This window comes from Raphanus sativus, chromosome 2, assembly GCF_000801105.2.
Source record: "Raphanus sativus cultivar WK10039 chromosome 2, ASM80110v3, whole genome shotgun sequence".
Classification (NCBI taxonomy): Eukaryota; Viridiplantae; Streptophyta; class Magnoliopsida; order Brassicales; family Brassicaceae; genus Raphanus; species Raphanus sativus.
In genome coordinates, this window is record NC_079512.1 from 26456755 (window position 1) to 26483473 (window position 26719).

General features: G+C 36.0%; 7 protein-coding genes, 2 long non-coding RNA genes and 1 other non-coding gene across 15 annotated transcripts; 5 read left to right on the forward strand and 5 right to left on the reverse strand.

Moving 5' to 3' along the window:
* The first annotated feature begins 803 nt into the window (after positions 1 to 803).
* TRNAC-GCA (transfer RNA cysteine (anticodon GCA)) lies at positions 804 to 875 on the forward strand. Its single transcript has one exon. It is a non-coding gene; the product is annotated as a tRNA-Cys (tRNA).
* A 1947-nt stretch (positions 876 to 2822) lies between these two features.
* LOC130507944 (uncharacterized) lies at positions 2823 to 3916 on the forward strand. Its single transcript, XR_008942590.1, has 3 exons — positions 2823 to 3052; positions 3198 to 3260; positions 3404 to 3916. It is a non-coding gene; the product is annotated as an uncharacterized LOC130507944 (long non-coding RNA).
* A 1574-nt stretch (positions 3917 to 5490) lies between these two features.
* Positions 5491 to 6167, forward strand: LOC108842335 (serine rich endogenous peptide 16). The gene is made up of 3 exons (XM_057002809.1): positions 5491 to 5648; positions 5784 to 5846; positions 5989 to 6167. The coding sequence occupies exons 1-3, from the start codon at positions 5543 to 5545 to the stop codon at positions 6045 to 6047; spliced, it is 228 nt and encodes a 75-aa protein (XP_056858789.1). The 5' UTR covers positions 5491 to 5542; the 3' UTR covers positions 6048 to 6167.
* A 3783-nt stretch (positions 6168 to 9950) lies between these two features.
* Positions 9951 to 10976, reverse strand: LOC108842336 (uncharacterized). Of its 2 annotated transcripts, none has more exons than XR_008942591.1 (2): positions 10738 to 10976; positions 9951 to 10649 (listed from the first exon to the last, which is right to left on the reverse strand). It is a non-coding gene; the product is annotated as an uncharacterized LOC108842336 (long non-coding RNA). The 2 variants fall into 2 exon arrangements; XR_001948256.2 differs by having other exon boundaries at positions 10749 to 10952.
* Positions 10977 to 13895: 2919 nt separating this feature from the next.
* Positions 13896 to 15236, reverse strand: LOC108842334 (protein ATAF2). Its single transcript, XM_018615211.2, has 3 exons — positions 14980 to 15236; positions 14614 to 14894; positions 13896 to 14500 (listed from the first exon to the last, which is right to left on the reverse strand). Exons 1-3 carry the CDS (start codon positions 15137 to 15139, stop codon positions 14099 to 14101), a joined length of 843 nt encoding a protein of 280 aa, XP_018470713.2. The 5' UTR covers positions 15140 to 15236; the 3' UTR covers positions 13896 to 14098.
* A 3127-nt stretch (positions 15237 to 18363) lies between these two features.
* LOC108843221 (uncharacterized) lies at positions 18364 to 19728 on the reverse strand. Its single transcript, XM_057002813.1, has 3 exons — positions 19627 to 19728; positions 19116 to 19254; positions 18364 to 18596 (listed from the first exon to the last, which is right to left on the reverse strand). The coding sequence occupies exons 2-3, from the start codon at positions 19236 to 19238 to the stop codon at positions 18504 to 18506; spliced, it is 216 nt and encodes a 71-aa protein (XP_056858793.1). The 5' UTR covers positions 19239 to 19254; positions 19627 to 19728; the 3' UTR covers positions 18364 to 18503.
* Positions 19729 to 19826: 98 nt separating this feature from the next.
* Positions 19827 to 22347, forward strand: LOC108843217 (NAD-dependent protein deacylase SRT2). 4 transcript variants are annotated; one of them, XM_057002810.1, is made up of 11 exons: positions 19876 to 19943; positions 20216 to 20306; positions 20406 to 20634; positions 20740 to 20805; positions 20948 to 20993; positions 21078 to 21238; positions 21309 to 21438; positions 21514 to 21678; positions 21759 to 21886; positions 21973 to 22072; positions 22148 to 22347. In XM_057002810.1, the coding sequence occupies exons 2-11, from the start codon at positions 20276 to 20278 to the stop codon at positions 22196 to 22198; spliced, it is 1107 nt and encodes a 368-aa protein (XP_056858790.1). In that variant the 5' UTR covers positions 19876 to 19943; positions 20216 to 20275; the 3' UTR covers positions 22199 to 22347. The 4 variants fall into 4 exon arrangements, with proteins under 4 accessions (XP_056858792.1, XP_056858790.1, XP_018471849.1 ...); XM_018616347.2 differs by having other exon boundaries at positions 19885 to 19943; positions 20259 to 20306; XM_057002812.1 differs by lacking the exon at positions 20216 to 20306 and having other exon boundaries at positions 19827 to 19943.
* LOC108843218 (RNA polymerase II transcriptional coactivator KIWI) lies at positions 22331 to 23564 on the reverse strand. 2 transcript variants are annotated; one of them, XM_018616349.2, is made up of 5 exons: positions 23454 to 23564; positions 23208 to 23359; positions 22933 to 23038; positions 22667 to 22689; positions 22331 to 22569 (listed from the first exon to the last, which is right to left on the reverse strand). In XM_018616349.2, the coding sequence occupies exons 2-5, from the start codon at positions 23340 to 23342 to the stop codon at positions 22510 to 22512; spliced, it is 324 nt and encodes a 107-aa protein (XP_018471851.1). In that variant the 5' UTR covers positions 23343 to 23359; positions 23454 to 23564; the 3' UTR covers positions 22331 to 22509. The 2 variants fall into 2 exon arrangements, with proteins under 2 accessions (XP_018471851.1, XP_018471852.1); XM_018616350.2 differs by having other exon boundaries at positions 22386 to 22569; positions 22667 to 22748.
* A 112-nt stretch (positions 23565 to 23676) lies between these two features.
* Positions 23677 to 24841, forward strand: LOC108827904 (uncharacterized). Its single transcript, XM_018601420.2, has 2 exons — positions 23677 to 23836; positions 24267 to 24841. Exon 2 carries the CDS (start codon positions 24300 to 24302, stop codon positions 24642 to 24644), a length of 345 nt encoding a protein of 114 aa, XP_018456922.1. The 5' UTR covers positions 23677 to 23836; positions 24267 to 24299; the 3' UTR covers positions 24645 to 24841.
* Positions 24842 to 25095: 254 nt separating this feature from the next.
* Positions 25096 to 26536, reverse strand: LOC108842349 (putative pectate lyase 2). Its single transcript, XM_018615225.2, has 3 exons — positions 25721 to 26536; positions 25514 to 25649; positions 25096 to 25422 (listed from the first exon to the last, which is right to left on the reverse strand). The coding sequence occupies exons 1-3, from the start codon at positions 26494 to 26496 to the stop codon at positions 25198 to 25200; spliced, it is 1137 nt and encodes a 378-aa protein (XP_018470727.2). The 5' UTR covers positions 26497 to 26536; the 3' UTR covers positions 25096 to 25197.
* Positions 26537 to 26719: the final 183 nt, after the last annotated feature.

Consider the following 26719-nt stretch of genomic DNA (forward strand, 5'->3'; position numbering starts at 1 on the left):
TCTGATACCAAAACTGGCGCAGCACAAGTATATAAAAGAGACGAAGTTCGTTTAGTCTGAAGAATACCCGAACAACGACAAGCTCTGAGTTCGTTGATTCAGAAAGAATACCGAAATCAAGAGAAGAGATGAACAAAGAGTTCTGAATGTAAATATTATAAAGCGTGATCTTCCTCACGTCGTTGCCAGTCTTTAAATACAAGTGAAGAAGATTAGCTACTTGATCCTAAAGTTACGCAATAGAGTTTATCTAAATCCTAATGATAAGAAGAAATCCTAACTACTCGCTAAAAAGCCCAACTCATGAAATAAAACAAAACACAACGTAAGTTCCCGCCGTTACTTAACGAAGATGCAGGATGACGAAGATACGCTGCATCACCTTTGAAGCTTGTCTTGTTATGATTTATGAAGCATCATCTTGCGGAGACTCTTCAAAAAGTAAGTTCAACAGATTGCACCCTTAAATTGTTGTCAAACACCATTAGTGAAACATGTATATTAGATGTGCTTGTTTTGTGGTCACAAAATCTAACTAAGACGTACATATCAAGGTTAAGGTTTAGCTGGTATAGCTTTTGATGTTCTGCTGTATAGGCTTATGGATCTCCAGAATGGTTACAACCTACTTACAATCTTGAAACAGAGCTGACCCAGTTTATTGGGGACTATTGTGTACGCAAACGTGATGGTTTGAACAATTTGTGGATCTTAAAACCATGTAAAGGAACAAATCCCACATCGGTGAGAAGAAGAGGAAGCGACCATTATATATATGTTGATATGTAGGTTCCATACAAAAAGGGTTCTTAGCTCAGTGGTAGAGTGGTTGACTGCAGATCAATTGGTCACTGGTTCGAATCCGGTAGGGCCCTTTCTTTTTCCTTCAAGAAAAAAATACCGACCACATCCTCTCGACTATCTCCGTCACATAGGCTCTATGCGGCCACATCGCCTATGCACGGAAGCTGTTCGACGTAATGCCTGAAAGCTCTCTGCTTTCTTACAACATCGTTATCAGAATGTGCGCGACGGGAGGTTCGTGAAGATGGTCAGCGAGGGAACTAAGTGTCGTCCCGATGGTTATACGTAACCACGATACCGAAACTGGCCCATGTATACCACCACTTTAGTTTAGTCTTCCAAACTTATTAGCAAGAAAAATGAAGGTAAACAAACATAAAAACACCAAAGTTTACTTCTTGCACACGCCATTTGTGTTATCAATAGAAATTACATTTATATGTATAAAGAATGTATTTTGCAACAGGTCTCATGCATGTTAACGTGGCTTGAAGGATTCTCTGATTGCACAACCTCTTTCACCATCTCTTCAACTCTCTTGCCTCTTTCCCCATTTTCTCCACACAAAACCCTAATGCACTCAAACTCAACACAACCTCACTTTTGTCGATTTGATACGTATTTATAATCTTCCCTGGCTCGCTCTCGGGACTTGAAAAACTAGGGTTTGGTGTCTTCCTCAACTCAATATCATGAAGTGTTGCCGTTCTTGGTGAGCGTCTTTTCGAGGGCATTGAGTGATTTGAGAAGAGTGATTTCCTCAAAAGATATGGCTAGAAGACTTATGCTTTGCGTTAGACTCTTGAGATCGTTGTCTATGTCGCCAACGCCAAGAATCTCCTTGCACTGGCGGTGATTTCCATCTTCCTTGTCCGTCAACAAACCCTATCACTTAGCCGCTGAATTGCAACAGATCAGCCAGTTTTGACAAGATTTGAACAGCTTCGTAAACCAGAAACTCGGCTCTGCTTGTGCTTCTTCCGTAAACTTCTTGAGCAAGTTCAAATGGCTTCTCAGCTTCTTTAGGCTCTCCATAATCTCTGCTTTGCTCGCTTTAGGTCCAAACAAGCTTGCACACTCGAACAAAGCATGGAAGTTTCGAGAGAGCTCGAGTTTCGCGACATTAGCGGCTCGCGTGGGCTGCAAGATAAGCTCCACCGTGATGGAACAAGCCAACCCTATATATAAAAGTCTTGATGATTCTGTCGATAGCAACCCTAACTGATCATTTATGAATACTACTACACAGACCAAAACCTTTCACTCTCTTCCTTCTTCATTTCTGTGGAGCAAAGCTCCTGTTCACGAATGGTTTCTGCTCTGGCGGGTCCTGCCAGGAGTTGAAATAATCAGAAGGCTGGTGCAAGAACTGAGGGACAAAAGCTGCTTCACTCTGCAACAAGTCTATGGAACCACCACTGCGGCTGGAGCTGCTGCATCTTCTCAAGTCACATTTGAACAACCTTTAGGTATAGTAAGCTTTGATATCTTGACTATGGAGAGCAGAGCGACTAAATGGGCTGTCCAAGGACAGAGGGATACTACTCGCTACAGGATTACTGTTGCTTTGGCTTGGCTAATTGCTCCTCGTGTTCTGGTTTCTAGTGTTTGGCATTTGGGCATCACGTTCTCATGCTTCTTCTCACTCTTCCACTTTAACATTCTTCTTCATTCTCCTTTTTTTGTTGCTCTTCTTCTTCTTCTTTTTTTTGGTGTCTCTGTCAAATATCATATATATTTTCTTTCTCTTGAAGAAAAAAAAAGTGAAAAATTAATTACTGCGATAATAAAAAGAAGAAGCTGAATGTTACTTCACAACGAAATCTCTTCAAGTCATTTGTTGTGTTTGTCTGCTTTTGTAAGTAAGTTTTGATAGAAGAAAACAACACACTTACACAGTGTTTCAACTTACCGACACAATAGTTTGTCTTGGAAACAGTTAGCCATGTGTACAGAACTAGAAAAGGAATCAGAAGTCTTGAGCATTTGTTGGATAGCAAAAAAAAAAGGAATGGCAGAGACTAACTAGTTAGTCATTGTGCAAAGGTTAAACGCGTTAAGTTGGAATTTAGCGGTGCAGGAGTCTGATGCTTCCTTGTATTTATAACTATCATTCATGCAATTTAACAAAGATAATCTTCACTCAACATGGCTAAAGAGAGATCATATGTAACTGCTCTTCTTCTGCTATATCTGCTTTTGTGTATTTCATCTCAATCTCAAGTTGGTGTTGCCAAACGCCACACACGTTAGTATTTCTATCCTGTCTAGTCTACCAATAATTTTCTGTTATTTTATAACTGTTATATATACGTTGTTTATAAAGAAATGTGCTCGATCATGACCTCTATCTGTCACATATTGCTAAAGTTTTCTCTCTAAATTTTTTGAAGTTACTACCAAGTATTCGGATTCTCAAAGCGCCACCGAAATTCCCGCAAGTCCACCACAACCACGTAAATTTCTTTGCCAAAATTCAAAATCAAATAATCTAAATAAATCGTTCGTACACAATAATGGTTCAAGTTTTCTGGGGGTGTTGCTAATTACCTCATGTTAAAGAGCCTAATGATATGAACTTGCGCTTGTTGTTTACCAGATCCCACGCCGAAAGTGCCTACACCACACTCGATGTCACCCAAAGATAAAGGACCATAAGTGATCAAATGAAGTTTCAAAAAGTGAAGGAGAGTACAAGAAGAGTCGACTTTATAATTGTGTAACTGTTAAAAGTCTTTTTTTTTTTTGGTCGAAGTTCACTAGAGACAAGCTCCCTAGGTGTACAAGCACAACATTCAATAAAAGCATGAAAAATGGAATAAGAGGCATCCAGTTTATCAAGCAGGAATGCACACTGGTTTTTCCCTTAGGTCCAGTGAATCGGTAAAAAGGGTTGAAGATTACTCCTCCTTGGAGCTAATATCTCTGAAACCAAGCTCCTCAATCTCGGCCAGTGGCGAATCGCTTGGAGCAGTGTCTTAGAGTCGGTTTCAAATATGACCTATCTTTAAGAATGTGTATATTCTTCATATAAAATTTTTAATTGAAATAACAAGAATTTGCCTACCAATGAAACGTTACTGATGCTAAGAAACTATTAACACTCTACAAATCTTTTTTCTCACTACTATGAAACAAAGATGATTGAGAACTTCTCTCTAACACATCACAAAACAGGCAAAAACCTTTCACTCTCTTCCTTTTTCATCCCTGTGGACCAAAGCTCCAGTTCAAGAATGGTTTCTCATCTGGCGGATCCTGCAAGGAGTTGAAATAATCAGAAGGCTGGTACAGGAACTGAGGGACAAAAGCTTCACACTGCAACAGGTCCATGGGAACCACTGCTGTTGCATCTTCTCAGGTCACATCTGAACAACCTTTGGGTATAGTAAGCTTTGATATCTTGCCTATGGAGGGCAGAACGACTAAATGGGCTGTGGAAGGTACAGAGTGATACTACTCTCGCTACAGGATTACTCACTTTTACTTTGGACTTGGCTCATTGCTCCTCGTGTAGGAAAAATATGCATGTTAATTAATCACACTAATCATCTTTATGTTAAAAGTGTAACGCCCCGACCGCCCACGGCTAATGGGCCACCCACGCCCGCTCTCTCGGTCCGTGGGCCCCATCCCATCCGACGATCGGTCGTTAATTTTCCGAGGCTCTAAATCATTGTTTACTGATCCTACAATCACCACCCGACTTTTCCCCGTGCTTTGGCCTCACTCGCACGCTATCGCGAATCACTTCCCGATAGGTCACCCATCCTTCCACTACTCCAGCTCAAGCACGCTTAACTCTGGAGTTCTTTCAGGATGTGCTCCGGAAAAGGTAAGTCAACTTTGGTGATATAGGTAGCCAAATCAATTCTCTTAAGCCTTTTCACATATCACAACTCGGGATGTTACAATTCACCCCCTCTCAAAGAACGCAACGTCCTCGTTGCGCCCCACGACAGATCTCAAGACGCCTCTCAGGTCAGAACTGAGACGGCCAACCAGCTCTGATACCACTTGTAACGCCCCGACCGCCCACGGCTAATGGGCCACCCACGCCCGCTCTCTCGGCCCGTGGGCCCCATCCCATCCGACGATCGGTCGTTAATTTTCCGAGGCTCTAAATCATTGTTTACTGACCCTACAATCACCACCCGACCTTTCCCCGTGCTTTGGCCTCACTCGCACGCTATCGCGAATCACTTCTCGATAGGTCACCTATCCTTCCACTATTCCAGCTCAAGCATGCTTAATTCTGGAATTCTTTCAAGATGTGTTCCGGAAAAGGTAAGTCAACTTTGGTGATATAGGTAACCAAATCAATTTTCTTAAGCCTTTTCACATATCACAACTCGGGATGTTACAAAAAGGCCGATGATATATGTGATCATTTTTGTTGTCTGTGTGTATGCAATTTTAAGTATGTTTAATAGAAAAAAACAAAACAGTGTGTTTTATTTGGAAGCTTTAACTAAATACTATTCAACTTACCGACACAATTATTTTTCTTGGAATCAGAAGTCTTGAACATTTGTTCGATATAGCAAAAAAAAGGAATGGCAGAGATTAACTTGTTAGTCATTGTTCAAACTTCAAAGGTATAAAAACGCGTTAAGTTTTTTTTTTTGAAACTTAAAAACGCGTTAAGTTGGAATTTAGTTGGTGAGGAGTCTGATGCTTTGGTTGTATTTATAAATATTATTCATGCAATGTAACAAACACAATCTTCACTTATAACATGGCTAAAGAGAGATCACATGTAATTGCTCTTCTTCTTCTGTCTCTTCTTCTGTGCCTTTCATCTCAATCTCAAGTTGGTGTTGCCGAGGCCAAACGTCACACACGTTAGTATCTATCCGTCTACCCATTCATTTTCAGTTATTTTAAAACTGTTCAAGTTACTATGTACGTAAAGAAATGTGCTCGACCGTGACCTCTGTCTGTCACATAATGCTAAAGTCTCCTCTATTTTTATGCAGTTAGTACCACGTATTTGGATTCTCGATGCGCCAATGAAATTCCCGCAAGTCCACCACGACCACGTAAATTTCTTAGCCAAAATTCAATATCAAATAGTCTAAATAAATCGTTCCTACACAATAATGGTTCACGTTTGCTGGGGTTGTTGCTAATTACCTCATGTTAAAGAGTCAAATGATATGAATTTGCGCATGCTGTTACCAGGTATCCCGCCGAAAATATATACACCACACTCGAGGTCCCGCAAAGGAAAAGGACCATGAAGGAGAAAATGAAGTTCTCAAAAAGTGAAGGAGAGTACAAGAAGAGTCGACTTTATAATTGTGTAACTGTTAAAAGTCTATCATGTACTTGCTATGTTAAATAAACGATCTATTCCCAAATTTTACGTGGACTATAACTTAATACTTAAGAAAAATATGGTCTTCAGTTCTGTTCTTTTGGCGGAATCTGTTAAAAGCGGAGCAAGAGATGAAAGTAAAAACTCCTTTTAATCAATTTTTTTTTGGTCTAAATGTTAAGATTTATACCATTTTTGTTTTTTTAGAGTTTACAATGTTGTGAAACACAACTTATTACAACAAGAGAAGAGAAAAGAGTTGAGAAGGAGACAAAAGAACAAGAAGGAGGAGGACACAATTTTTAATCAATTAATTGCCTTCTTTCATTATCCTTGCCACGAATTTTTAGCTTGGGGTTTCTAGGAATAAATTCAGCTCAACTAATTTATTATATAAATTTTAATAATGAATTAGTTTGCTAGAGCCTCATTTAGATTATGAATGAGTTGATTCGTAATCAAATATAAAATAATATAATAATAAAAATTATCTATTTTTAAATATTAAAATAAAATCTGTAACATAGTATAATTTCAACTGTTTTTATAAAATAGTTATATATATATATATATATTTTGAAAAAATAATGTTATGTTACCAATTTAACTTATAAAGTTAAAAACATAAAATAACTCAAATATATATATATATATATATGTATATATATATATTTATTTAAATTTTTAAAAGACCATTTTATAAGTTAAATTATGTTTTATTAAAGCTTACCCATATAGTTTGTGATTTAAGTTAAACTAGATTTTGACCCGCCCTTAAAAGGGCGGGTATATTTTTTGTTTTAAATTCAATTTTTGATATTTTTGTTTTTATGAGTATATTTGTATTTTTAATCATATTTGTGTATAAATCTTAATCAAAATATATTTATTAAATAATAGCAATTTAAAAAATTGATCCGGTATACGGAAGGTTAAAGCTGGATTGCGGGTTGAACTCGCTCCGCTGACCCGCCAACCCATGGATTTTCAATCTTTTTTGGTCAAAAAATCTGATCCGCACAACCCGCAAACAAATAATTTTATACCCGAACCCGCTCCGTTTAATTTTGTGGTTATCCGCGGGTTATATATATATTTTAAAAACCATTATTTAATTTAACTATTATAAAAATATATTTATAATAAAAAAATCATACATGATTTAAATTTTAAATTATTATTTTTAAATTCCTGTATTTAAAAAAAAACTTATTTACTTTTTATTTTTTAAATACTTTGCGGATCGACAGGTAGTCGCGATCCAAAACTCACCAACCCACACTCACTCCGCATAAAATATTCATAACCCGTATCCGCAAATCGATTTTTCAAATAGTTGGACCAAACTTATGATCCGTCCTTAAAAGAACAGATATATTTTTAGGCTTAGAATATTTTAAAAATAAATAACTTTTAGTTGATTAAATTTACAAACAAAAATGAAGAAAATAGTTGACGTGTGAATTAGAGCGCAAAATGTATTAAAGAACATGCGGAAGACCTAACTCACATGTAGAGCCGGCCGTACTTTTTTCGAACACAAAAACGGTTTTGAAGATCACAACAGCATGGGTAGAAACAGTTATATATACACACATAAGCAATTATATATAGTAATAATATTTATTTTAATTGGACTCGACTAATATTATAATTGATTTGATTCCTAGAATATTTTACTAAAGATTTGAGAACTTATAAAGCACAATCGAAACATAGTTTGGGCCTTTATATCGATAGTTTGGTTTTTATTGGATAGTTTGGTTGTCGAGTTTGGTTTCATAATTATTATTAGATAGTTAAATTTTCGCAATGGGTCTGATTTAATAGAATCAAGCGGCCGAGATATAAAGGTGTAAGGACAGTTATTATTCGAGGTAGAAAGGGCATTTATTGTTTTGATTAATAATCACGGACGATTATAAATAACTAAATAAAGTGTATTAAAAAAGAGTTATAAAATTTAAAAGGTAGACATAACCTTTATCAATAGGACAAACTGCAGAATTAATAGAATAGATTAATTATGTTTTAAAATCTGTTTTGTATAATTTTCAATAAATAAGTTAGGATTTTCAGTTTTGTTATCGACAATTTATTAATAATGTTTTATTTTTGATTTACTTTGGATAGTAAATTTAATTTTATTATTCATATTACACATATAAATATTTATGAATTTATAATTTTTGATATTTAAAACTCAATAAAATCCACAAAAAACCACTAAAACTCGAAATCCGGTTACCGGTTGAACCACTGGTTGAGCCAATAGATAACTTTTACTCTTTTTTATTTTAGTTTTTCTTTACGTTTTTTAAATCTGTTTTGTATAATTTTTAATAAAGAAGTTACGTTTTTCAATTTTGTTATCGACAATTATTAATAATGTTTTACTTTTCGTTTACTTTTTGAAAGTCAATTTTATTATTCACATTACACATATAAATATTTATGAATTTTAAGTCTTTATATTTAAAAATCTAACAAAACCCGCAAAAAATTATTAAAACTTGGAATCCGGTTACCGGTTAAACCACTGGTTGAACCAATAAATAAATTTGACCCTTTTTAGTTTTTAACTTTGTTTTTAAAATCTGTTTTGTGCTTTTTGATAAAGTAGTTAGGTTTTTCAGTTCTGTTATCGACAATTTATTAATAATATTTTACTTTTGTTTTACTTTGGATTTGAAGTTTAATTTTATTATTTACATTAAACAAATAAATATTTATAATTTTTTGATATTTTCAATTAAATGTCATAAATCTTAACTTGTTACAAAAAAATATTTAAATAATCAAGATTATTTTTTATATTTTATATGTCAAATGAAAATAAAATATAAAAACTAAATTTGTGTATTTTCTAAATATTTTATATATATATATATATATTAATATCATTACTGAGACTTGAAAAGATATTAGTTAACAATTTATCTAGATCAAATACACCAATGTTATATATATATACATATATGTACAGTGTACACATGTGTTGTTTTGTCAACATACGTATAATAATTCATTTTAGTTCTTGGACATAATATATGGTGCAGTTATATTTAGATGGTTATCATTTCTGTCAACATACGTACATTTAATGTTCAAAAAGAAAAAAAACATATGTATATCTACAAAGCCCTTTCTCAAAAAAAAACGTACGTACATCTACATTTTGTTGCCATATTCATATCCCTTTAAAATAGGATTTTTAGTGGTTGGCAAACCTGGAGCAGTTATACTTTAGATACAGTTATATTTAGTTGAATTTATAGTTTATTTTATGTAGTTATATTTTAGATAAAATTATAATTTAAAAAAGTGGACACAACTAATATCAATTGGTCATGCTGAAAAATTAATAGAATAGATTAAATATATTTTTTTTTAAATAAATCTGAAAAAATGTTAATGTTCATTAAAAAAAACTAATTAGGCTGAGCAAGTGACTCGATATGATTTACCAACTTTTTCTCAATTAGATTACATTTAATAATTTTATAGATATCTATTTTAATGCAACACTATTTTCCGTTTTATTCTAAAATACTCGTTCCATTCATTGGATACTACAAACATAGAAAGTGTTTCTGTCAAAATTCACTAGAGACATGTTTCCTAGATGTACAACATTCAAGAAAAGCATGATAAATAGAATAAGAGGCATCCAGTTTATCAAGTAAAAAGGTTGAAGATTACTCCTCCGTGGAGCTAATATCTCTGAAACCAAGCTCCTCAATCTCGGCCAGTCTGATGGTTGGCGAATGCTTGGAGAAGTGTCTGAGAGACGGTTTCAAATATGACTCATCTTTAAGAATGTGTATATTATTTCATATAAACTTTTGATTGAAATAACAAGAACTTGCCAACAAATGAAACATTGATGATGCTAAGATACTATTTAACACACTACAATCTTTTTCACTACTAAGAAACAAAGATGACTGAGAACTTCTCTCTAACACATCACAACACACGCAAAAACATTTCACTCTCTTTCTTTTCCATCCCTGTGGAGCAAAACTCCAGTTCAAGAATGGTTTCTGCTCTGGCGGGTCCTGCCAGGAGTTGAAATAATCAGAAGGCTGGTACAGGAACTGAGGGACAAAAGCTTCACTCTGCAACAAGTCCATGGAACCACCGCTGCTGCTGGAGCTGATGCATCTTCTCAGGTCACATCTGAACAACCTTTGGGTATAGTAAGCTTTGATATCTTGCTTATGGAGGGCAGAAAGACTAAATGGGCTGGTGAAGGTACAGAGGGATACTACTCGATACAGGATTACTCACTGTTACTTTGGCTTGGCTCATCGCTCCTCGTGTTTGAAAAGTATGCATGTTTGTTGATCACACTAATCCTCTTTATGTTAGAAGAAAATGTTAAAAGGCTGATGTTATATGTGATCTTTGTACCTTTGAACAGCGAACTGCAAAGAGTGCTCCTGGGTGGCCTATGTGCTTTAACAATAGTCATCTTCTTCAGTATGTAAAAGGTATCTCATTTTCTTGTCTTTGTTGAAATCTGTTATGATCAGTGAATAAATGAATCTCATGATTACTTTGAGAAATAAAATAAAAACAGGTTGTGCTGACTAGAATCAGGTACGGACCAGCATATTACCGGGCAATCTTGTTTGCGTTCTGGTTTCTAGTGTTTGGGATTTGGGCTTCACGTTCTCACGTTTCTTCTTACTCTTCCACTTGAACATTCTTCTTCATTCTCCATGTTTGTGATGCTCTTCTTCTTCTCCTGCTTTTGGTCTCTGTCAATATCATTTACATTCTTCTCTTGAAGAAAATAAGAAGAAGAAAATGAATGTAACTTCACAACGAAATCTCTTCAAGTCATTTGTTGTGTTTGTCTGCCTATGTAAGTGTTTGATAAAAGAAAACAACACACTTACACAGTGTTTCAACTTACTGACACAATAATTTGTCTTGGAAACAGACAGTTAGGCATGTGTACAGAACTAGAAAAGGAATCTAGTCTTGAACATTTGTTGGATAGCAAAAAAGGAATGGCAGAGATTAACTCGTTAGTCATTGTGCAAAGGTTAAAAACGCGTTAAGTTGGAATTTAGTGAGTGCAGTAGTCTGATACTTCGTTGTATTTATAAAGATCATTCATGCAATATAATAAAAAAAAATCTTCACTTAAAATGGCTAAAGAGAGATCATATGTAATTGCTCTTCTTCTTCTATCTCTGCTTCTGTGTCTTTCATCTCAATCTCAAGTTGGTGTTGCCGAGGCCAAACGTCACACACGTATATGTCACATAATGACGAAGTCTTTTTTTTTTGTGTATAGTCGCTACCAGGTATTCAGATTCTCGATGCGTCAATAAGATTTTCCCAAGTCAACTACCAAGTAAATTTCTGTGCCAATTTTTTTCTACAAAAAACAAATAGTCGTAAATAAATCGTCCGTACACGGTATGGTCAAGTTTGCTGAGGGGTGCCAGTGATAAAGAGCCTAATCATATGAACTTGCACGTCTTGTTTTAAATCTCAGAACCTGAAAAGACAATGGCTACACCGCACTCGAAGTCACCCAAAGGAAAAAGAGCATAAATGCTAAAATGAAGTTTTAAAAAAAACGGGGAGTACAAGAAGAGTCAACTTTATAATTGTGTAACCGTTAAAAGTCTATTCATGGACTTGCTTATACGTTGAGCAAAAAAAGGACTTGCTTATACATAAATCTATATATATAAAAGAGAGTTGAATCTCTCCTGCTGACACATCAGCGTCCACGTCAGAAATTAGAAGTCTCACGAGTTGACACATCAGATACGCACCGTATCACTTAAACTTTGTTCTTTCGAAATGGGCTTTGCAGTGGGCTTCGTCCAGCACAAATGAAATGCTCTTCGGCACTAGACCCATCGACACTGTTCTACGGAATCCCTAAACAGATGTTCTCCTTCGTGTTCTTCGTCTGTTTTCATTTGGCGCTGAGACTTTCTAGATTCTATAACGGTGTTTGTGGTTTAATCTTAAATCGTCTTTATTCTCCATCCCACTACGAATCAACCTATTGCGCTCTTCGTCTGCTAGATCCTTATATATATAAACCTCCGATGCATCGTTTCTGGCAAAATCTATAATCTTCCGGAGATCGCGATCTCTTCATCTCTCTGAAAAAGGCAGCGTCTTGTGGGGTTAGCAAGCTATTCGTCGGCGAGTAGGTGAGGCCAGCGACCATTGGCATTACCCGGAGCAACCACAACTTCAAGTTTTCTGACTATACAATGTCCATATGCTTATGGATATTCTCAAACCTTAGATATATTATCACATATATAAGATACTCCAATTTTTCTTTTTCTTTTCCAGCTTTAAAATACTCCAAATTTTGTGAGGCTCATAATCCGTTCGTGGAATATAATTATTTATTTTATGGTTATAGTTTAACTTGCAAATTTATGATTATAAATACAAACAAAAGTAATTTAAAAATATATATTATATTTTAACTATGTTTTCACAAATGAAATTTCTATAAGTTCTATATGTATTAATGCTTTTAAAAATATTAATAAACTTTAATATAAATATAAATCACTGTTATAGAATAACTTATAAAATCCAATCAAATGAAATAGAAGATTAATCTTATTTCTTCTAAGAATAGGAATAGATGAAGTAGAATAAAAAAACTTATATGATGTATAAATCTTTATAATTACACATTGTGAATGATATAGATGATATAAAAGGGAAAAACATTGACAATACAAGTTAGATCAAATATAAATAAACAAATAAAACATATTTGGATATTCTCATTTCTAAAATAAAACTATACTGTATAGGAAAATTGGTCAATTGTAATAAAATTATGTTTTCATCAAACTAAAAACCCACAACAAAAAATATAAATAATAATTATAATAGTATGGTCTCACAACATATACATCAAATAAAAATTAGAACACATCACATTAAAATAAGTATATATTAAATGTTAAACAAAATAAAAATAGACATTTTAAACTAAATATTTATAGTATACATATATAGATATAATTATGTTTAAATATTTTAAAAATATATAACTGGTCCGGATCCGGATATACATGCCTAAAATTTCAGTATCCAGATCTTAATGTTTTTAATTTGTATATTAGCCGTTGAAATTATTTTATAGTTCACATCCCGCCCGTAGGGCGGGCCGACCCTAGTGTTACATAAAACAAGATCTATTCCAAAAACCTAAGTGGACTTTTAACCTAAAAAGAAATATAGTTTTCAGTTATGTTCTTTTTTTGGCCAAATCTGTTGAAAACCGAGAAACTGTTAAATCAATAAATATAGGGTTGCTATAAAACCTGAAGTGGCTCTTGAAAAGGGTAGGAGTGAAAGTAGGATTGAAGCAAACAGTGAAGGAAGTGAAACACATGAGTTACTTTTTACAGATGAGATGAATGATGAGCTGATGGAAGAGTCATGTAAAGGAGACGGACACCTAAAAGGAAACTAAACTCATTACATGGAAAAGCGAAATTGCACAGAGCATAATCTAACACGATGAAAGAATCATCTGTGGGAAGTGAAGAATGCAGCATATAAAACACTTTGGGAATGTCAAACCGAAGCATGCAGCAATATCGATCATTGCTCTAGAGTAACCTACGATCCCTTTCTTTTCACACTTTGGAAAAAAACGCTAATACGAGGATCATGAAACTAAACGTTGGTTTTGGAGAGCAAGAGCTATTACAAAGTTAGGTTACTATATCAGTATCTACGTTAGTGCAACAATATCTTGAAGAATGTGTATAATTTTCATATAAATATTTGATTGAAATAACAAGAATTTGCCTACCAATGAAACGTTGATGATGCTAAGAAACTATTAACACTCTACAATCTTTTTTCTCACTCCTAAGAAAACAAAGATGATTGAGAACTTCTCCCTAACACATCACCACCACACAGACCAAAAACCTTGTACTCTCTTTTCCTTTTTCACCCCTGTGGACCAAAACTCCAATTCAAGAACGGTTTCTGCTCTTGCGTGTCCTGCCAGGAGTTGAAATAATCAGTAGAAGGCTGGTACAAGAACTGAGGGACAAAAGCAGCTTCACTCTGCAACAAGTCCATGGAACCACCACCAAACATGGAAGTATCAAAAGCATTCTCAAGCTCTCCCCACTTAGGCTCGCTCTGAACCTCCCGTGCATCCGGTGACACCACGCGACCCCCCGAGCTGCTCGAATCATCCTCTTGCAGTGTCGGGTAACTCGAGACCGACGTATCAAAAGGCGACGATGAGTGATCCGTGATAGTCCTCGGTTTCTCATCAGCAGGGTAGTATTTCTCCATGGTTCCTTTCTTGTTGTATATTCGACATAACACCCAATCATCAAGCTGTTAACAAAAAAAAAAAAATTTAATAATCAAAATCATCATCATGACATTCAGACAAGAAGTGTTTGAAAAAAAAAAAAGACATTCAGACAAGAAAAAAAAACAGAACATACTCGTAGGTTGTTCTTTTTGTGAACAGAAGCCGATCTATCGACATTAGCGAGACGATACTCGTGCATAATCCAATTCGTTTTAATCCCTTTTGGAGCTTTCCCAGCGTAGAACACGAGCGCTTTCTTTATACCCAACGTCTTCGGTTTACCGATCGGTTTATCAGCTCCGGTGGCTTTCCAATAACCGGAACCTGCTGCCCGGTTAGGACGCGAACCGTTTGGGTATTTCCTGTCTCGGGGGGAGAAGAAGTACCACTCTTTCTCTCCGTACAGAGACATCTCTGTAAGATAGAACAAATCTGTAAGATAAAAAAAAAAGACAGATTTTTTTTTGCTGGAAAATAATTAGAAAGACATTAGAATTACCTGGAAGCTCCCAAGGATTGAACTTGTAGAGATCGATCTCGGCGATAACCGGAGCTGAGATCTGCTCCGACGCGCATTTCCGGCAAAGGTAGAAATTCACAAGCTCTTCGTCCGTTGGGTGGAATCGGAATCCTGCTGGTAAGTTTAGCTCTGCTTTCATTCTTCGAAAAAAAGTCTCCTCTTTTTTTTTTTTTTGTTACTTGCTCGCTCTTCAAGATCTGTGGTTGGTTGGGTCTGGTGAAGATTGGAATTCGAGGAGATGAGAGTGAGGCGACCAAGGTTTTTATAAGGACGAGAATTAATCGCGGAGAGGGATATTGATTAACACGAGGGAGGGAGATTTTTTTGAGCACGTGCGGCAAAAGCGGCCGTTTTCTTTTCTAACGCTGACGGCAGCCAGCGGGGGGGCGTACGTGGCCTAGTGTTAGTGGATGGTCGACTTAACGAGAGCAGTGGTGTCGTCATTGCTTGCGTCACCCGCACCTTTTGTAGATTGTTTGACCGACCTCATGTGTCAACAACACCTTAATCCCCTGCTTCACAGTGTACCTTATCCATTTTGTTCTTTCACTTATTAAGCTAGGTTTTTTTTTTTTGAAAAAGAACTTATTAATGTTGGTCATGAAATATTTGAAACTTTTAAAACAATTATAGAATGAGGAGTAAATAATCAAATACATTAACTATATTTATTGATTGTTTTGAGGTTATATTTATTAACTATTTAAATTGTGGAGATCGAATATTTCATCCCGCTATTTAAATTCATCCTAAATAAGATTATTTATGGGTGTAACTAGTAAAAAATAAAGAATTTGTGGAATTAAAATAAATTGAATACAAGGAATGAAATACAGAAAAAATGGAATGAAATTTATTACATTCATTCATGATCAAATTTATTATGAAATAATTATCTTTATATCTTTTCTATTTAGTTTTGGAATTGATAGAATAACATTTCATTCTATTCATGTTAAATGGTGAAAAAATTATGGAATAAATGAAATAAATCATTTCACATCATTTCGTTCCAAAAATCAATAATCGAGTTGTAGCTTATGTCTTTTATTATTTGTTTTTCTTTTGTGGGAACAATAAATTTCCTCAGCAGCCATACTTTATTATATTGAAATGAAAAAATTAAAACAATATTGTTAAAGATGGCTGGAGAGAAGTCAGCATTGCTTGTAGTGGAAGTTTTGGGCGTGACTTGTGACTGGACCAGTCGATGATAAAACTACGGTGGGCTTCGCCGCAGTATATAGCAACTTCCTCCTTGAGCAAAGCTCGCGTCATGACTCATGGTGGATGACGTCGTCAAACATTGAATTGTCGATTTGTAGTATAGTTGCAATCGCCAATCATAGTCACACACTCGCGGCTTCTTTTTTTTCTGTTCCTTACATAATCTGTATATTAAAATAGATTTCTCGACTTATATTGTATTTGTTTGATATGTTCTCTGATAAGTATGTTTTAGCTTTTTAAATGCACATGAAATCTCTTCTATGTGAAAATCTTTAAAATGAAAGTTGAGGTGGGTGTGTATTAGAGACTGACGTGGGCGTGCTCCCCGTTTAATGATCATTACTTACGTTTCTTATCATTTATGAATGATTATGTTCTCTTCAAGTTGGTATTATTTAAGATATGGTCTTTCATCTTAGTATTAGAACTCCAATGAATAACACGAAATTTGGTCAGACAAGACTTTTTGTCAGTTATGATTTTTATTTATTGATATAATAATGTAGATATTTGTATAAGTCGTATCGTTTTATACACATAGTTTTATTATAATAATTAAGTGCAACGAAGACTTGTATTATGCAAGAAAAAAGAACTTATATTAATCATGTATTCCTAATTGCCTCCCCATTTGTACATAGGAACATTAATATTGGGAATTAATCAGATGCGAATTCAAGTAGAGTTAACTGATTGTAACTTGTAAAAGTTCAGCCATTTGTAACAGTTTAGGAAGATTCATATATATTTTTTCTCCAAAATTTGTTTAACTATAACAACTTCAAAAACCTAATAACATGAGTAAGAACTTAGAGAATTATATACCTGAGTCCTGATAACATCGTATTATAATAGAGTTACATAACCAATGGGAATAAAATACTATGGGTCTAACTTGTGATTAAGGAATAAAACCTAGTGAAGTGAATTTTTCACTATTTATAATTTGTTTTACTATTTATAAGAAATAGTTTCCTTTCCATTTCTACTCATTCTTTTTACTATAAAGGAATATACAACAAATTTGTTCCTTACTAAAATTTGTTTTCTCTATTATATGATAGTCACTAATTAGACTCTACGTAATAAAAAAAGAAATTATTGAAACAGAAATTTACAAGAAACATTAAAATTCACCAATAAAATAAGGTAGAGTGCTTAAAAGTTAAAACAAACCCTTGACTATTATAAGATGTGTCTTACCCCTAATCATAATGGATGAACAAGTTGTTTATTGTCGTTTTGGGTGGTAACAATCAAGTTTTAAAAGTAAAAGATACGAGTCATAGGACCAATAGAATAATATCGTTTTTCCTATTACAAAAATCAGGTAAATTGTATCTGGACTTGATCCGAATTTGGCATTATATATATCGAGATATCGACTTCATACTTTTTTGCAGTTGTTTGTTTAAGTCGTTGTGTGAATTGAAATAGGAAGCTTCATGGAGCTTGATGTTATAGCTGCCTAACTTGACCTAAAACATATAATATATACTTTCTTTTGTGGTGGATTACTACTTTATGTGTTCTGTCGTATTTACTTTTTTTGGGGAATATGCTTAAGAAGTTGGATAAGGAGACAACTGGGACCTCACTGTCGAAACTTAGAGCATATCTTTAACAACATGCAGGATCGCATATATACTATTCATATGACTACTTGTCTTATTCGATGATATAGTATTTACATATGTTGTGTGTAAAAAGTAAAAGCATTACTATTGGACATTTATTTTGAAACCGTGGATTGTGTTCTAGAATTTCATTGAGTATTGTTGAGTTTATGATATATAGATTGCGACTTCTGAACTTGCTAATTTTGCAAATCTGAAAACTATTTCTCACCGTTTTGTTCTTTTCTATCAATTGTCGATACTAATGGGCCATGTTTGTCTCTCTTTTTTCTGTTGATCAGTTGTTGCAGCAATTTAATAATAACAGGCCAAGTTTGGGTCATTATGTAAACGGGTTGGTAGCTGGGAATCTGCAGATCAACATGAGACTCGATTTCTCTGGGGTTGCTAAAGCAATGCGTTTGAATGGTTTATGATTTCGTTCCTCTAAAAATAATATAGTGAGTTAAAGAAAGGAAGCATTTTAGATGGTTTAGATAAAAGAGAGATCACTCAATAGTCAAAAAAAGCTGTCCACTCAGCAGAGATGTATAGATAGATGCCTTCCTCGTGCACGCAATTATTCAGTAATCAGAGGGTTAACAACAGTTTCTTACAGACGAAAAATATGATTGTTTCAGGTATCGAGGGAGTTCATCAACCAGCAGATGCTCGAGTAGCTTCCTGTGCTGAGGTTGTGCTGTTTGATGATGCAGCCACCGCTTCACGCTCCATCCGGATTCGCTCTCTCTATACAAATTCAATGTAAACAACAGAGAAACAATATCAAAAAAAAAAGAAGAAGAAGAAGCCAAAGTTAGTGAGAGATTGACATGAGATGCACAAAAAAGAGTTAGAAGAAGAGCGTGTATAATGATGCAGCAGCGTGATCCAATTTGCTAATTTAGTAATTGCAGTGCTGGGATCATAATTCATCAGACCAATGCAAATAACCAACTGATCCAAAGATGGTTAGCTCCCATGACCTCTAAACAGCTAAGTGACAAGACTGATATACAACGCTACTGCTAATACTAGCTCAAGAATTTGGCTCTCGTGTCAAAAAAACATGAAGTATATTGTAATATAAGACAATATATGACATGAAAAAACACGCCCTGAAAGACTTCCACTAGGATGGAAACCATACACAGACACAAGAGAGATTCACGTCCTTAAGAAAGGTTTATCTACACACTAGGAGACATTAACGAAAACAGAAAGTGATCAATGCCAAAAAAACGAAAAGAAGATGGAGAAGAAACATACCCTTCTCTCCCAGTAGGGCAAGAAGCAGACGAAGTCATAGACAGGAGTGATGGTTTGCACCAAAACAGCGTTGATTCCAGTGAAAAGCAAGAGTCCCGTCAGAGGCCTTGTTCTGTGTGGCATCTCTTTCTTCCAAACCCTTTAAGAAATTTTCAGCTCAGTGAAAAAATCATTAGTTAACATCTCTATCTCTCACAGTCAAGACTATCCTAACTTATCTTATCAAAACATCATCAAATTAAAAGAGCGACGCAAAGCTTTTACTAGTAAGCTAAGCAGATATAGTGAAGATTGATTCTCAAGATGTTAACACATTCTTGTAGTAGAAACACACCAAAGAAGAAAGCGAACGCTAAAAGATCACTGACTGATTGAGAGGAACCAGAAGAAAAGAAATAAAACAGAAGCTAGTGGAACATAATCGAATCATTTCTGAAATCAAAACGTACAGAATCAAAACATTTAACAATTTAACTGAGAACAATTCGAAAAAAATGGAGTATTGACTTACGACGGGAGATTCTTCGAAAAGTCGTCAGGCGACGGAGAGGGATCTTCGGTGGCGCGACGAGGCGGAGTTCTTTTGAGCAAATTAGGTCTCTGTTTGTTTGGTTCCCGAAACGACACCGTTTAGTTTTAAGTGAAATGTAACGGTGGATAAGCGCGCAACGTGGCTTCTTACTCATCCAAGAATGAGTTCCTAACGTCCGATCGTTGTTGCCACCTCTTCTTCGTTTCTTTTTTTGTTTCTGCAGATTTTTTTTTTTTTAAACAAAAAATTGAATAAGAAATCTCGTTTGTTTCATCCGCCATTAACGACCTCTCAAGGTATATATCTCCGGAGATATAACTCTATACGTTATTGTTTTGTTCAATTTCAATCGTTGATTAGTTTGTTTTATTGTTCAAACCTGCAAGCTTCTCTTTTTTTTTTTTCCTTTGGTCTCCTTACAGAACTTACTGTCGGTGATTTATTGATGTCTCGGTTTCGTTCTTTAGTAGTGCCATTTCTGTCTAGATCACTTTTCTCTCTCTCTCTGTGTTTCAATGCTTAGGATGGATCCTACATCACTATTTTTTTGTATTACATTTCTCTGTAGAATGTGTTGATTGGTTTCCTGAGGATACGATTGTTAATTAGAGGTTTTCTTCTTTGAGCAATGATAAGAGCGTTGGGAGGTGTTGCTACAGGCAAGTATTTGAGAAACATCCTGATGTGATTTTTCTTCCGTACCTATATGCAATGAGTTAGTGTGTTTCAAACGTGTTATTTTTTTTTTTTTTCTTCAGACATGTTCACCATGTGTCAACCACTTAGGTCTAGAGGAAACTTGGTGATGCTGTTTAAAGGATGTAGACGGTTTGTGAGAACAACATGCCGAGTTTCAATCCCTGGTGGTTCTTTGGGGAATGAATTAAAGGCACCTCCGAGGTTTCTTAGGGATAAAAAGATAGTTCCAGATGCTGATCCTCCTCATAAGGAAGATATCCATAAGCTGTATCAACTTTTTGAGCAAAGGTTGTTATTCCTATACTTATCTTTTTTCACAAGTGAAGTGAGCATATAAATATATATGATCTTTTTAAAAAAAAAATCTAATGGCTTTCTTCTTCTCTTGTCTAGTAAAAGACTCACCATCTTGACTGGAGCTGGGATTAGCACTGAATGTGGCATCCCTGATTATAGAAGGTTATTCTTGTTCTTTCATTTAGTCATTTGGTCTTGTCTGCTCTGATCAAGATTCTTTATTTACATGTTCCCTTTTATTACATACATCTCCGGTTCTGTTTTGTAATAAACTTTTTTGACGTGGCTTGATTGTTTTGTGCAGTCCCAATGGAGCATACAGTTCTGGTTTCAAGCCAATTACCCATCAGGTGATCTGAAGGGCAAGATTGAAGTCAGTTGAAAAAAAAATTGATTTCTTTCTTAATTTACTGTATGCAACCTCTTTGCCACAGGAATTCACTCGATCAAGCCGATCTCGTAGGCGGTATTGGGCAAGGAGTTATGCTGGATGGAGACGGTTCACTGCAGCACAACCAGGTCCAGCTCACACTGCTTTAGCATCACTAGAGAGAGCTGGACGAATTAATTGTATCATAACACAAAACGTTGACAGGTAAACTTATCACCTCCTCCTCTCTTCTCTGTTGGATGTTGTTGACTCTAAGCTCTTAAGTTTTTTTTAGGTTGCATCATCGTGCTGGGAGTGATCCGCTTGAATTACACGGCACAGTATATACTGTTATGTGCTTAGACTGTGGCTTCTCTTTTCCCCGAGACTCGTTTCAGGATCAGCTAAAAGCTCTCAATCCTAAGGTCAGTGATCCTAAGGTCACTAACATAATGTGTATATCTCACAAAGTTACAACGTTTTTGTTGTTCTTACTCTAGTGGGCAGAAGCTTTAGAAAGTATTGATCATGGAGAACCAGGATCAGAGAAGACCTTTGGCATGAAACAAAGACCTGATGGTGATATTGAGATTGACGAGAAGTTTTGGGAAGAAAGTTTTCATATACCAGTTTGCGAGAAATGCGAAGGAGTACTAAAACCTGATGTAAGATCGTTTTCATACCTGAGATAGAGACAAAGCATTTGTTTTCTGTTTCTCGTTATAGTTTGGTTTTTCTTTAAAAGGTTATCTTCTTTGGAGACAATATCCCAAAGGAAAGAGCTGCTCAAGCAATGGAAGCTGCGAAACAGAGCGATGGATTTCTAGTGTTGGGTTCGTCTTTGATGACAATGTCCGCTTTTCGTCTCGTCAGGTAATGCGAGAGTATAGTCTCTTTAACTTTTTTTTGTTTTGGTTTTGAGTTTGTATCTCATTGAGAAGCATCTGTCCTTTTTGCAGAGCGGCTCATGAAGCTGGTGCAGTGACTGCAATTGTAAATATTGGCGTTACCAGAGCTGATGACATTGTTCCTTTGAAAATCAGTGCAAGGGTTGGTGAAGTAAGATTATTATAGTGTCTATTCTCATCTTTATCCTTCAAAATAGCTTATCATTCCTTGGTCTGGTTGGTGCAGATATTACCCAGAGTTCTTGATGTGGGATCACTCGGTGTTCCAGCTCTATAGGACAATATGTTCACGAACCAGAGGTTGATCAATTAAGTGACTATGATTAATCAATTGTGTAATGCATGCTTCAATTCCTGTAATCTCTATCTTTTCAAGTTGTAATTTTCAACAGAAAAAATAAAAGAGTAATTATCGTTTTTAATGCATTTCATTGACGTCCAACCCAAACCTTGTCTGAACCAAAAGCGATAAGCAGAACATGGTGTTCTGTCAATGTCATAAAGCTTTAGAAGATCCAAAAAAACATCAAAAACACTGAGTCATCATCTTCTACTAGACTTTACTACTAATTATACAAACTTTTAAAGCTAAGAAAGATCAGAGAGCGCCTTGTCGATATCCCCTGCGTGGTCCCGGAGAGTGTTCCACTGTAAGAACACATTTAAGTGTCAACACTAGTAGATAACAACAGAGAGCAAAAGACTTGTGGTAGTCATAAAAATAAGGGAGATTGATGTTAGTTACCTGATCGACGCTTAGAGAGATACCTGCAACATTATAACAAACTTTGTCAATGTCAACACGTGACAGAACAAACTAATTTTAGCTGATTCACAGAGAGACAGGCTTAGGAAATTGCAAATATTTTTGTCAACCATTCTTATGTTGTGCATAATACAGTAGAAACTTAACAAAACAGTAAAGAAAACTAAGAGATGAGCAAAAACACATTCTTGTGAGAACAAGAACAAGAGGAAGTAAACTCATAGGGAAAGAAGAAAAGAGTTCACCTTTCTTGCCGGGAAGAGTTTTGCCGTCCTTGACATAGAACTCACGAATGTCAATCCAAATCTTGCCGTTCCAGTTCCTCACAGAGACTCTCCTATTCTTAGATATCTGAATTCAATACCCACCCAAACAAGCTATAATATCATCATAAACCCTAATTTGATTGGACCCTTAACTTTTGAGCAAAACACCAATCAGGACTTAATCGAAACCCTTAAGTATCAGAGTCATTAGAGTAGAAACGAGACTGAAACGTTACAGAGAGAGAGAGACTAACAGTGCAGACGACGATGTCGTCAGCCTCGTCGGAGGAGTCGGCTGGCTTTGCGACTTTCTTAGCCGGCGCGTGGGTTTCAGATTCGTCATCTGTTGCTCGGACATCATTGTCTTTTCGTTTTCCTCTCCACGACATGTTCTCTACCAAATGACCTGTACAAAAATCTTCTCTTCAGACCAAAGTGAACTAGGACTCACGAAAATCCTAGAAAAGAACAAAATTACGAAAGGAGAGAGAGAGAGAGACCTGGTCGTTACGCTGCAGCGGTAGAGAAAGGTCTCTTGTCCTAGACTCTTGAGATTCTTTTTACAGAGACTGAATGAAAGTGAAACGACAAGGTTTCTTGGTCGCGTATTTATATAACGCGTTTACGGATCACGCGCTGTTGTAGCGAGTGTGGTAAAACTAGATGTAAAAATCGAAACCAAACCGTGTTATACTCGGTTTTAACTTAAACCAAAGAAAAAAACCCATAAATCAAACTAAACCGATACGGATCCAACAAAGTAGCATCCTCTACCAATCTCTCGATCTGGTGAGGGTTTAAGCATCGATGGCTCTCTCAGAGCTTCTTCACTAGGGAAAATCATCATCATCGGCGACTTTGTCAACGCTTCTTCTAACTCCAGGTAACTTAGTTTATGTTTTTTTTTCAATTGCTGAAAGAGATAAGATCCTGTTTATGATTTTGAAGAAATGAAATTCCTTTCGTGATTTATCTCTCTTCCTATTAGCCATACATCCCCTAGATGCATAGAAACTGTTTGTGCAAATGCGTCAGAGATTGTTGCTCTGCGTATAATTTTCATAGATCTCGCCAGCCAATTTGGTTTTCAGGGCGGCTTGTGCAAAGTTTATCGATGTCGTCCCTCTTTTGGTTGCATCTTTCTCCAAATCCTAAGAAACTGTTGATCCCAAGCCGTGTTGATTGCTTTTTAGATCACTTAGAGTGAATCTTTTAGATTGTTTTTTTTTTCTCAGATGATCTTAGTTTAGTTCACTTCATAAACTCAATGTAGATCCTTTACATTTTTTTCTCTCTGCTTTGTTTGGCTTCAGATTCTAGTCAGAAGCTGAGTTTTGTGACTTGAGATGGCGACTACGGAGCAGAGCGGGATAGAAAACCAGGAAGTCCAACCAAACCAAGTGGCTCCTGGTTTTGTAGGAGCAATTGAAGAAAAGTACAAGAAACTGAGAGATCACGCTGAAGCTTATCCATATGTTTGGGGTTCTTACACTGTTGTCTACGGCGGTCTTTTCCTTTGGACTGCTTATCGATGGAGGAAGCTGAGGAGAACCGAGGATCGAGTTCGTGGCCTTCAGACCAAACTTAGGAAACTCGTCCAAGACGAACAAGCTACTGCGGTAACAGCTTCTAAATCTGCTCAATCACTGGACAAGTCTTCTTCTGTTTCTGACAAGACATCACTGCCTTGATTAGTTACTAGTTTTATAATTAAACCCCCATCCTCTCTGTTAGACTTATGACGAGGTTAAATCTGTTTTGTAACAGTGCTTTTGTTATTTACTCGCATAGGCTTTTTATATAAAGTCAAATTCATGTACATGAATGAAGAAGAGAATGCGCTGAAATGTTGAAGTGCGAAAAAAATAATGTTGAACCTTTATCTTGATTGGTTACTAGTTTTACAATCAAGCTTCCGGTGTATTTAAAAAAATCTAGAGGTGGATTGGAATAATTCTATCTCTAACTACTAATATAGAGGTAAAATAGCAATAGGTTGGACATGATCTTAGACTCTTATTAGTAGACGGAAGCTCGATAAGGTGAAGCGTTTTGCCTCAAATTGTTTGCATTTTGTGTTCCAACTGAATCAACATTGTTATGTTTATTTAAACTTGTTTATTTATCTGTATATATCGTTCTTAAAAGGTTACGTATACATATAGGTGTATTCATGAATGACAAAAACAAGAAAACGCTGAAATGTTAGAAACGCTAAAAAGTGTCATTTTAAGCGGTGTTGTTCTAACAGACGGAGTTTCTGGTACAGTGTAACGCTCCAGCTGAAGAAGTGAGTTCTTTAACGGTCTTAGCGTTCGCTACTGTGAACCTCTGAGATGGGCCATAATTGGGCCGGGCTTTTCCAATACCTTTCCCTAGGCCGAAACAAGCTCCGTTCTCGAAATAATCATTCACCGAGTAGAATTTCCATTGCATTTGATCACCTTGGCTACGTTTCTTCCAAGTTATCTACAACCAAGTACACAAACAAATTGTAAACGTTAGATGAGAAGAAAATGCGTTTTGCGTTTCATATTTCGAGTGGCAGCTTGATACGCACCTCTTTGCGTCCAGATTTTGGTGCGACGAAATAGTTTGATTCGCTCTTCACGCGAGGGCTCATGCTTCCTCCAATAGCGTATTGGGTCCATCCTTGGTAATAGTTATTCGCAACATGAGCATATCCATATCTCACTCTGCGTGTTTCACATAATCCATCAATATAACAAATTAAAACTAAATGTAAAAATGGTTACAAATAAATTACCTTGGCATTCTCTGGTTGCAATTAGGACCAAAGTGATTAAACACAACAGTGACTCTCATATCTTTGTCTCTTACATAGCCATCATCATGTCCAAGAAGCATGACCTTGTCCTGGTTCCTAAACCAGTTGTTGGAAACCGTGACGTCAGTACTCCCTCTTGTGACGTCTAATAGACCGTCTTCGCAATCATATAACGTGTTGTGGTCGATCCACACTTTCTTAGCCGTGACTAGCCTAATCGCATCCCCATCCACTTGTCCAAGCTGAATGATCTTTGAGTCTGGTCCCATCACCGAGCTCGGTGCATGAGCTTTACAATCATGGATTTTGAGTCCGTGAATGATCACATCGGTGGCTTTGTAGACTATGAGACAAGCGGGACCGGAGAGATGAACGCTAACACCGCGACCATCGAGTGTCGTGAAGCTGCTGATTAGTAGCGGTTTGTGAAGTTTGATCTTCATGTTTCTTTTGAACGTGATCCATTTTTTGCCTTTGATGAGCGTTGCTCCGTATCTTAGGGTTCCTGGTTTAGGGTTTAGAGGATCATCAGAAGGGTCGGTTACTTTGTATTGTGTGACTCCTTTGCCGATGTTTCCGGTCATCTTTCCTGCGAACCCGACAGAACACCGAGCCAGCTGATTACGGGTTTTACGCCAATGCGGGTTTGGTCTCCAACATTTGTCCATTACATTTAGTTCCGTGGAATCCAAGACATTTGCCACAAACAAAACGATGAAGACTTGAATCAACGTTAGGGCCAAGAACCTTACCATGATTCTTGATTTGAGATGTGAATCAAGATTGAAGAATAAGTTGAGATTTATGTTTACTGGCACTGTATTATTTTATTTTTTGAAGAAATGAGATCAGTAGATGGAGTTTATATACGCGAGAGATCGAGTTTGTTTCTTAGTAACCAAAAGAAAAGGTTTTTATTTTCTATTTAGTGTGAGTTCATGAAGAACTAGAGAAGTTGTAAGTTGTAACAACTTGAAG